General features: G+C 35.8%; 1 protein-coding gene across 1 annotated transcript; it reads right to left on the bottom strand.

Annotated features, from left to right (window-relative positions):
- Window positions 1-2601: 2601 nt before the first annotated feature.
- LOC127081074 (GDSL esterase/lipase At1g28600) lies at window positions 2602-5458 on the bottom strand. Its single transcript, XM_051021363.1, has 5 exons — window positions 5100-5458; window positions 4773-5009; window positions 3640-3788; window positions 3161-3434; window positions 2602-2992 (listed from the first exon to the last, which is right to left on the bottom strand). The coding sequence occupies exons 1-5, from the start codon at window positions 5353-5355 to the stop codon at window positions 2733-2735; spliced, it is 1176 nt and encodes a 391-aa protein (XP_050877320.1). The 5' UTR covers window positions 5356-5458; the 3' UTR covers window positions 2602-2732.
- Window positions 5459-11881: the final 6423 nt, after the last annotated feature.

Raw genomic sequence — 11881 nt, forward strand, 5'->3', positions numbered from 1 at the left:
GGAATGAGTTAGGCGGCGGGAATTGGGCGGCGATGGCTTCGGGGCGGATGAGCTGCCTTCAGGGTTTCTTTATTCTGAATTCTCCGGATTGGCAGGGTTCCTATGCCAAAGTTTCTATCCGTCCTTCTCTGTTCTCTCTCTTTCTTTTTCCTCAAGGTTTTGTTCCAAGGAAACCTCAGAGTGTTTTGCTTCTCTTCCTTCTTTCTCCAGTGAATCTCCCAGTGTAAACTCTAAGTCCCACTCCCCTACTGAAACTTCAGTATTTATAGACTAATTTTGTGGGTAATGGGCTTGGAATGAGGGAGACCCAAGTCCAAAATAATTTGTTATATTTTATTTATTTATTTATTTTAATTATTTAATTAATTAATTAATTAAATTTTTTTTTTTTTCAGGAAAAATGATGGATAAATTTTGGGGTATGACAGGAAGCTTATAAGATGAGATAGGCCTCCTCATGTTGAGATGTCTTGGGAAAAGAGAAATCGTCTTGGTCCTTATCGAGGTCCACCAAGAAACATCTTGTAGTCACATTGGCGGGTGAACTTTTGTTCAGAAGCTGCTCAGGGTAAGGTTTTTATTTATTTTGTTTGATATTGTGAATCTATTTTCTTTCATTCAACCTGAATAAACCCACCCGAAAATTAGTGACCTATTTGAACCATTATCCTGCCAAACTATGTTTTTAAACGAAATTGAATCTATATTTTACAATTGTTGATAGATCGATTAAGAGTTTTTGATCCCAAGCCTGGTCGAATATGCTCATTGTCCAACCCTAATAATTGTTATCACTTTATTATTACAATTATATACCCTTTTCAATTTCCTACAAAAGTGTTAGCCTTTTTTATCTGCTATGTAAAAATAATTCAAAAATCAAAATATATAGTACAAAAGTAAATCATGAATGTCTCATTGATCTTTGATTTGATAAATACCAAAAATAAAAATGTGTGTTAATAAAATATGGGTTTTATTATATTTTTTAGAAATAGTTTAACAAAACGAAGAAAAAAAATCAATTGGTCATAACAACGGATAAAAATACTTATTTGTAAGAAAAAATGAAAACAAGAAAAACAAAAATAAATCTCAACCATTTATTATCATTAATACTTGATGATTCCTATTAAAAAAAGAAATTGAATTTATAATAAATTAAAATTATTTTCTAAAATAATGACATATGTTCATTCTTGTCTTTTTTTCTTCTTCAAATTATTTTATATAAATAGCACTTATTTGTAGAAAAATCATCTTAAATTGATCAGAGATCAACAATTTTCTCTATGATCCTAGTCCTATTTATCATAAATTCAACCGATCAAGTAACAACTAAAATCATACTCGCTCCATTCTGTTTACAAGCAAATTTTGATTTTTAAATTAATTGAATAAATCTATTTATTCTATATATAATCTAAATATATTTAATTAATTAATTTAAAAGTCAAAATTTGTTTATAAAAGATAATGAAATGAGTAAGAATTCATACTATTTGTGAAACACGAATCACAAAATCTCAGAATTCAATTGTTGTTAATTTGGAACAAGCGTCAAAAAAATTATGTCAACCCTTTCACTAAATATTCCAAAATCTAACAACGTCTATTAGAAATGATTATATAAATAATTTAAATTACTTTGAAAAATAAATTCAAAAATCAGATTATTAAGCATCAAAAAACAAAATTGTACACAAATATTAAAAGATTAAAGATTGAAAGTGAACAATATTGAATTGTAGAAATGAATAAATGGAGTTCAAGCTCTAGACTCGAAACTTAATCTTAGGGATTGATGTTTTTTTGTGTAGTTATTGTTTTTCGTAGAAGAGATTTGTGTTTTAATATAATTGTAATATACCACAAACGGAATTGTGAATTATCATGTTCTTCTCTATATATGTTGTTTTAAAAATCGGATTGAATTGACTAATCGAACCGAAAATTTGGTTAGATTGCATATGTAATTGAATAAGTGGAAATAGGCTAAAACCGATAACGGATAAAACAAAATTTATTTGAAATAATTTTCTCTTATTTATAATTAAATATTATTCAAAATTTATTCGAATTTATATTTTATATTACTTTATTGTGTATCATGATTATATTTAAAATTTAAATTTAAAGGATGAACTAATTAAAAATTTGTGGATGATGTAAAATATTTTTTACAAACTAGTCATATGATTCGACTTTGAATATATAATTTTGTTATAGGGACTGATTTATTCAAACAATTTATCCAATTTAATTCAATTTAATCATACAATTCAATCACTAGTAGTTCGACTAATAAATCCGTGACTCACTAACTTCACATGAACAATCAAACATTGATTATTGGTTATAGGAGAATATGTTGTCTCTTCACATATCTACTAATTTAGTTTATGTAAAACTTTTTTTCATCAAATTTGTAATCGTCAACAATTCCTATGTTTAAATATATTCATGATTTTCCGATTTACCAAATTGACCTGAAAATATTGACTTCAACTTTTTCCTGACAAATTCTAAATTTCACCATCGACAAACTAGTTGACAATTTAGTAATAATAACTTATAATTATAATTAAGCCAACTCAACCATACAAAAACAGATTATAAATATAAATATATGTTCAGCCTATATATTATCCAATAACGGCATCAATTATGAAGGATTCAAATTGCCTTTTCTACTTTCTACAATAAAATAGATAAGTACATTGATTTTTATTTCATTGTGCGGCTAATGAAACTCTAGAGGTCTTACTTCTAAGACAAGATACACTAAGTTTAGGCATGGTGTATGGTCCTTCTAAAAAAGCCTTGGCCATGATTCTATATGCAGCCTCAGTTAAATGATATCCATCCCAACTAACATATTTTGAAGGATCATCACATGCAATAACCTCTGAATTTCCACATAGGCCCGTTGCATTGTAGTTGTAAGGACCTCCACCTCCGCAACATAGTTTCAAAGTATTTCCATCAAACCCTGTTACAACATGTCAAAATCACGTTTAGATTCAAAAACTATAAATTCTAACCTCAACTAGAATCAATTCTAGAAAGTATGCTGAATTCAAACATGTCAAAATCAATTATGGGTGCCTGAAACGTGAAACCAAACATAGACTAAGAGGGTTAGAGGATAAAAGAATACCGAATTGTTCTGGAGATTTGTAAAGTTGCAATGCAGCGTTGAAGTAATCTGCATAGATGATGTTAGTATAAGGATACACCACTCGAAGCTTATTTAGTTCGATTTGAAGAAGCTCGTTATGGTATTCAAATAACTTGTTTAACCATTTCAAACATCCGGCTTCGTCATACTGCGCTTCATCTGTAGTTGCATACATTGTTAATAAGATTGGATTGCATCCAAGTGGTAAACTTCCAGGAACCAAAATTGTTACGGCACCTAAATCAATCAACTCCTGCATAAAATTGAAAAGTTACTGGAAAAACTACGGACAACAATTCCCTGCTGTCAACTTTTGATGCATTCGGTGCATCACAGATATGAATCGTCAATGACCACGGGTAAACCAAATGCGTGAATGCGACAAACTTTTCACAGGTGATAAACCGATTTTAATAACTAGTACTAATGAACTTTCAAACACTGAACTAAATTCTTACCCTGATTGCTGAAGTGATTATAGATATTATACGTGGTGCGTAAGCAATAAGGTCACCATATGAGTTTTTTGCAAACAATGGAAAAACATAATCGTTGCCGCCTATCTCTCCCACAACAAACAAGGAGCCGCCAAGAACATCTTTGCATCCTACAATAATGAAATCCCTTAAACTAAAATTCAAAGTAACAATACAGTAAATATTTTAAGAGGGGTCAACTAAATGTTTTTCGAATCACTGAAATGCATTTTTAGCCGCAGCAAAATGCTGTTACAGCCGTGACATCTAGGTTGTTAATCTCAGATAGCGGCGCGTAGCACCGAACTTCCAAACTGCTATAACGGCATAGCGGATAGCAAGATGACTGATATTGTGAAGACTAAAAACCAATATACATATTAATAAATTCCAACAACATACATAAATACTTAAAAATGGAAAAACACATATTTAAAGGAACAAATAATAATTCATCTCCATTAGGTACAACGGTAGCAAGTTTAGATTGGTGAGTAGTAACTCTTGTTGGTTCATTATCCCATCTGCATTACCAACAACTTCCCAAGTCAACCCCTCTTCTCCCAAAACCAAATCTTTCTTCAATATTCCCTCTTCATCCTCAGAGCAAAAGAGTTCAATACTAACCTTTGGAGAGAAACAGAGCAAAGGAGAAGCGGCGATGCAGAACAAGGAAGCAGAATAGAATGGAGAAGAGGAGTACATGGAAATATTAAAGTTTACGTTTTTCCTCCATATTGAGAATAGCGGTCAAGAAAACGTCATAGTGCTGCTATTGCACCACTACCAAACCGCTATTCATGGCGGCTATGACCGCTATCGTGAATAGCACTTCGCATGCCAATTGCATAGTGGTGAGGGGCTGCACTGCTATGCCGCTATAGGTGCGCTATGCACAACCCAACTTGACATAAAGTTGTTCATTAAAATAGACAAAGAATCGTCATGTTAAGTCAGCTCAGTTGATAGGTGTGCAGGTACATCGGATGCAGGGGCACGGGTTTGAACCCGCGACATCCCACTTATTCACTGTAACAAGCGAAATCGCAAAATCTTGCATATCAAATGATAGTAATTTATAAATGCAAAATTGCAATAGACAAGAAATAACTTACTTGAAGTAGAATTGCAGATAGAAGGCAGCATTTTCTTGAACTCATCTATCTGAACCATGAGAGAATAATTCGCAGTCACACCAACAACAAACCCTTTCTCTTCAAAGAAACTCCTACCCAAAGCAGTTACTCCAGCAACCGCAAAATTCACTCCATTTTCAATACTCCCCCTTTCCTTCGCAGCACCATTTTTGAAACCCAAATAAGGTTTCACATACGGAAGTCCCAAATACTCAGCTTCACAAACACAAAACAAAAAAAATGATTTTTTACTTTTTATCAAAGTGAAAAAGAAAAACGGTATGATGAAAATTGAATGAAAAATACCTATGAAATCAATGACGAGTCTGCCATTAGAGCACCGTCCATTAGGGTGATGAAAATGGGTTTCACCGTAAGGAGGGAGCAGACAATTGGGACTTTGTGGTTGAGAAATGAAATTCAAATTGCCTGTATCAGTGAGAGAATCTCCGAAGCTGAAGATCGAGGTGTAGCAGCTTGTAGCAACAGTAGCAAAAACTAGTGACAGAACAATAAGTAGCCATTGTTGAGGTTGTTGTAGTGAACAAATCGACATGGACATGATTTTGGTTTGTTGTTTTGTTATTCATTGAACAATAATGAGTCCCTCTCCGGTTATAAACACCTCTTTCTTTTTCTTTTCTTTCATGTTTCTTTAAGTTCTTATTTTAAGAAAATGAATGAATGAATCTAATATAATTAAATTTTGTAAAAATAATCTATTTTTTAAAATAAATATTCAAACTAATCTATTTTTTCATTTATTTTTTAAATAAAGTTATTTTAGAAAAATCTAATATAAGATAGTCTCAATTTAGAAAAATCTAATATAAGATAGTGTCAATCCAATTGACTATAATATAGAACATATAAAAAAGATATGAATCCAATTCACAACAATATATAAATATAAGAAGATTGACGTTGACGTCTCCTTGTATGTATTATATATTTTTTTTAGAAACAAATTAATTTAAAAAATAAATAAAAATATATATTAATTTGAATATTCATTTAAAAAATAGATTATTTAAGTTATTTTATTATAAATCCAACTTTAACACAACATTTTTTTTAATCGATAATCTTTTTTAAATAGGTTGTTTTTCAACCTCAAACTTTGGTTTTGTATTTTAATTATGTTCTACTTTGTATATCTTTTCACATCTTGGCATAATACAGGACAAAATTGTCTTTAAAATGTTCAATTTTATTATTTTAAACATACTTTCTTATTTTCTATGTTCTCATCCATTATTTTTCTTAAATATACACATTAATTTGTCATTTTTTCATTATTATACATATTTTTACCATCCACAACTTTTTAAAAGAATATATATATATATATATATATATATATATATATATATATATATATATATATATATATATATATATATATATATATACTATAACTAGAAATTCAACTTCTCCGTTCCAAATTATATAAAGTTTATATAACTTTATACAGTTTAAGAAACTTAGTTTTTGTTTATAAAAAAAGTTAAAAGTGGGCAATGTGCATGTAACACCCCAAAATTTGCCCTTCTTATTCACGCATTCATTGTTAGGTCATTTAACATTAGATACATTGCATTTCATCATGTCAATCGAGATTAGCTTCAAGAAGCTTGAACATCATCCAGGACACTTTGTGAGTTCTATTTAGATGATCAGTCAACACAAGGGAAAGACTTGAGTTACTTCCAACAGGGGTCTATTCGTCAGTCAAAACGTTAATCTTGAAGGAGCAAAGGTTTATGAGCTGTCATGCTCGCTAGGCGAAGCCCACGTGTTATGCAAAAAAAACAAAACAAAAAAAAAAACGAAAAAAAAACGGAAAACGAAAATATATATATATATATATATATATATATATATATATATATATATATATATATATATATATATATATTTAATTAAATAAATAAATAAATAAATAAATAAAATATAATAGAAAAATCTTGGACTTGGACCTCTCTCATTTTAGCCCACAAAGCCATGAAAATCAGGTTATAAAAGAGGGAGAACAGACAGAAAAAGGAGGAGAAGCAAAACACTCTGAGGTTTCCTTGGAACAAAATCGTGGACAAAACCTGGAGAGAAACCTGACAGAGAACTCAGAGCAGCCTCCAAATCCTGAAGGGAACTCAACTGCACAGAATCACCTCTGCCTCACATAAACCCTAAAGATTGTTTTGTAAACCTCACGGGTGCAACTCAATTTCAATCAAGCTCTCCAATCAGGTTTGCCCTATATCCATCATCTTTATGCCTTTAATTTGAATGCTCTAAATGTATGAGGTATTATGGGTGAATTTGATACCCTTTTGATGCATGTGTTTGACAAGAGGTTTAGGCCTCCTACCCTTGGTTGCTTTTTGTGAGCTTTTTTTGTGAATTTTAATGGCATGATTCATGTGGTTACATTTTGATTTGGGGGCAACTCTTGGTTACCCTATTTTGTTTCTCTAACCTGTTTGTTGAGTTTTGTTTTGTGAGGGCTCATATGACTCTTGCAGAGATGGTTTGCCTGGTGTTCCACTTTATTTGTGGGATACCGCCTGGAGGTTTCATTCCGATTACCTGTACTGACTCACTTTCTTTGATGGTGTTAGCTTGGGAGGATCTCAGGGTTTCCTTGTTCCGTTAATTAATGTTACTTCGGATCTTTATCCGTGTGATACTTTTGCATTTTCCCGTATTTTTACCGCTTTCTTAGCTGGAAGACCTCGATAGGAGGCAATGTTTTGTGTGTTTACTTTATGCAGGTTCCTTCGTCTAGGATTTCCCTTCTGCATGAGCATCCCTAACCCTACCAACTCATTGATTTTTCTTCTCCTAAGAACACGTTAACTCCTTCTACTACAGGTGAGTAAGTCTCCAAAGGTCGAGCATCCGGTAGATTGCGTAGTAACGCCGTTCGTCCAAAACCCAATCCATAACCCCGTAGTTAGCCAAACTACGACTTGCTCCAATTCTCATTCCAGATGAGATACGTAGGCATAAGACGCAATGTCTTAGCGAGCACAATTACCCTTAACCCCTAGGTAGCCGAGCTACGAAGACTCTGATTCTCATATTCAGATGAGATACGTATGCAGTGGATGCGACATCCGTGCGAGTCATTTTCTTTTGACCCCTTTTTTTAGTAAATAAAACATTAGATAAACCCACACCCTTTAGACAAGAACTACAAAAGTGGATCCCGTAGAGTACTACGGATGCGTAGGGGTGCTAATACCTTCCCTTCGCATAATCGACTCCCGAACCCAAGATTTGGTTGCGAGACCCTGTCTTGTCCTTTCCTTTTTACAGGTTTACTTCGAGCGTTTCCTTTCCCTCCTTTGGGATAAATAACGCACGATGGCGACTCTCCTGTCTTTCTTCGCCGGTTGTTTTTTTTCGCATTCCATTTTTCAGGTTGCGACAGCTGGCGACTCTGCTGGGGACCCGGTTTCCCTAAGCGAGTCCCTCCTAGCTTTTGTAGGTTGTTTGTTTATTGGGTGTTTATTCTTTTGTACAGTTATTTATCTTTCAGCATTTACCTGCTTTATTGCATTGTGTACATATGACTACCGTATCTGCTGGTTCTGTTTGTGAGATGAGTTCTATACCCGAACTCAAGTGCACTTAGGATAGGAGAATGGCATAGTCTTGTTGACTTGTGTGGAGTTATTCCTTAGCAAGTTGACTTGCAAGCCCATTCACTTGGTGGAGGTCATGTTGAGATCAATAATGTCACACAAGTAAGTTGTGGTTAGACATTACTTTTTCCAATATAGACCTTAGAAGCCAAGGACCTTAGTTTACCAAACCCATCTTGGCCTATTCGTAGGACGTAGTGCTAAAGTCGTTCAAGTGTAAGATTTGATACGATTGTTACACGATACTACACTCATAAGAGTCTCTCTTGAGAATATTTTTGGAATACGAGTAGTCGTTCCTCCAATAATATCCGAAAGATGAGATTATGACTATGGGAACCTTTTGTAGAACATGTTTGGCAGGTTTAAACCTTAGTACACTCTCTTTGGGTGGTTCTTAACCTAAACTCCATGCTCGTGACTTGCAACAAACCCTTGATTCATGGTTGATTCGTTCAGGTATCCTTAATATCAATGAAACTTGGGTGTTGATAAGGTGTAAACCATAATCCACCAAAAATGGATGGTTGATATTAAGGATAACATGATCCATCCCATGACCTTTGTTTGGTGTGCTTTGCTTGATCCTCTTAATTTCTCTCCAGGCAGTGCAACCTGACAGATGTTCAAGCGGATCCAGCAATTCTGATTGACATGCCATTGCATTGCATAACATCATCTGCATATTTGCATCCAACATCTCATGCTTATTCATTTGCAGGGTATTCCCTTTTTAAGGGGGGGCCTTAAAATCGAATAAGCAATGCATCGCATACCATGCATACTAACCCTTATTTGTTTTGCAGGTGTCACCGCAGTGTCTAATGTTTGTTCCCTGTTGCAGGCAGTTATTGGTCCCAAGCGAGTTCACAGGTACCCGACAAAGGAAAACCGTCCACGACTAGCAATGGACAAGATACAGAAAGAACTGGCTGATATGCGTGAAAGGATGGATCAGCTCATGACATTGATGACTGGTATGGCAGAAGGCCAGGCAAAGCTGAAGGAATTGGTTGAGCAACTGAGGCCCGATCCAGAGGTGGAAATACCAAGTGCTAAGGGGAACCCTGGTAGCCCTGGGAACCCTGATAACCCTGTTAACACTGGAAACGCGGGTAACGCAAATGTTGATGGAAACCCGGGTCATGTTGGCAACACGGGAAATGTTGGGAATGGTATTGGCGGAAGATACAATGTGAATCAAAGGATTCAGATTAACGGGCGCCCCGTTACTGAAGATTGTCAGTATGATCAATTTTCTTTGCACGACGAGGCCCTCGAGACCACTCGCCGTATGGATGAGCTTGCTGAGAAGCTCAAATCTTTGGAGTCTCAAAATTCCTTAGGTTTTGATGTCACCAATCTTGGTCTGGTTCAGGGAGTAAGGATCCCTCACAAGTTCAAACCCCCTACTTTTGAGAAATACAACGGGGCTTCTTGCCCATGCACTCATCTCCAATCTTATCTGGGAAGGTTAGGAGCTCACACTGAAGATGAAAAGCTGTGGATGTACTATTTTGAAGACAGTTTAACTGGAGCTTCTCGTGATGGTATTCTCATTTGTCTCGTACTACCATCAAGAGCTGGAAAGACTTGGCAGAGGCTTTTGTCAAGCAATATCAATACAACTTGGACATGGCTCCAAATCGGACCTTGTTGCAAGGAATGTCTCAGACTGCCAAGGAAACCTTTAGAGAATATGCTCAGCGTTGGAGACAGATTGTTGCATCCGTCCAACCCCATATGTCTGAAAGGGAGATGGCGGACATGTTCATGCACACTCTTCAAGGCAATTATATCGAGAGATTGACTGCTTGCCCGTCAATCAGCTTTGCAGAGATAGTGATTGCTGGAGAAAGGATCGAGAGTTTGTTGAAGATGGGCCGAATTCAAGACAACAGTGCTTCCAACTCATCAGTTCCCAAGAAATCGTTTGCTGGTAACGGTCAGCAAAGAAGAGAAGGTGAGACGAGCGTTGTATATGCCGGCAGAGGCAAGGGCAGAGGACGCCCTAATTATTATCAAGATCAAGTGGCCGCAGTCACTATTCCAACACCTGTTCGTCAACCGCAGTATCATCCGTAACAGCAACCCAGGTACAACAATCAACAACAAGGAGGTAATCCGGGTCAGCAGAGACCCTATCAACAACGTCCAAGGCAGGCGGACCGGGTCATTGAGCCAATCCCAATGCCTTATTCTGTATTACTTCCCAAGCTGATTGACATGAATCTGGTTACGTTGAGAACTCTGGCCCCACCGGTCGATCCCAACAATCTGCCTAGAGGTTATGATGTCAACGCCAGATGTGCTTTTGACTCCAACGCACCTGGCCATACTACAAATAATTGCAAGGCTCTCCAGCTAAAGGTACAAGATTTGAGAGATGCTCAGGCCATCAATTTTTCTCCGGTGCCTAATGTTATCCAAAACCCGATGCCAGCTCACGACGGGCAGATGATTAATGTTGTTGATAGTGGGGAAACTTTGAATTTGGTTTCTGATGTGACTAAAGTGAAGACTTCGCTATCGGTGGTCAAAGACCGACTCTTGAAAGGACAGATTTTCCCGGGCTGTGGGGAAGAGTGCAGAAATTGTCAAGACGCCGAGAACGGATGTGATAGTTTGAGAAGGGGTATTCAGCAACTAATAGATGAAGGAAACGACTTCAATGAAGTTTTTGTACCTGTTGCTAGGATTTAAACAATAAGGTTGGTTATTGGTCTAGCAAACATGAACAATTGGCAGATGTGTCAGATGGATGTGAAATGTGCATTCTTGAATGACCCCTTAGAATAAGAAGTTTATGTTGCACAACCAGTTGGGTTTATGAAACAAGGCGAAGAAAGAAAGGTGTACAGGCAGCATAAAGCCCTGTATGGACTTAAACAAGCACCAAGAGCTTGGAACAAGAAAATATATGGTTTTCTAAGGGAGAAAGAATTTGTGAAGTTCAAATTTGAACATGGAGTATATGTAAGAAGAAGCAAAAGCGAATTGCTTATATTATGCTTCTATGTCGATGACCTGTTGATAACAGGTAGTTGCAAGAAGAAGATCGAAGACCTCAAATGTGATCTCAACAAGGAATTCGAAATGTCAGATCTGGGTGACATTTCATATTTCCTTGGCATCGAATTCTATAAGAGTGGTAGAGGTTTGATGATGCACCAAAGAAGGTATGCAGACGAAATACTCAAGAGATTTGAGATGCAAGATTGCAATCCAACTTCGACTCCAATTGAGCCCAAATTAAAACTGTCGAAAGATTCAGAAGAAGATGATATCGACCCAACCCAATATAGAAGACTTATTGGGTCACTTCGATACCTTTGTCATACAAGGCCTGACTTAGCATACAGTGTAGGTATGATGAGTAGGTTCATGCAGAAGTTAAATGTATCACATCTAGCAGCGGCGAAGAGGATACTAAGGTAT

This window comes from Lathyrus oleraceus, chromosome 1 (genome assembly GCF_024323335.1).
Source record: "Lathyrus oleraceus cultivar Zhongwan6 chromosome 1, CAAS_Psat_ZW6_1.0, whole genome shotgun sequence".
Lineage (NCBI taxonomy): Eukaryota > Viridiplantae > Streptophyta > Magnoliopsida > Fabales > Fabaceae > Lathyrus > Lathyrus oleraceus.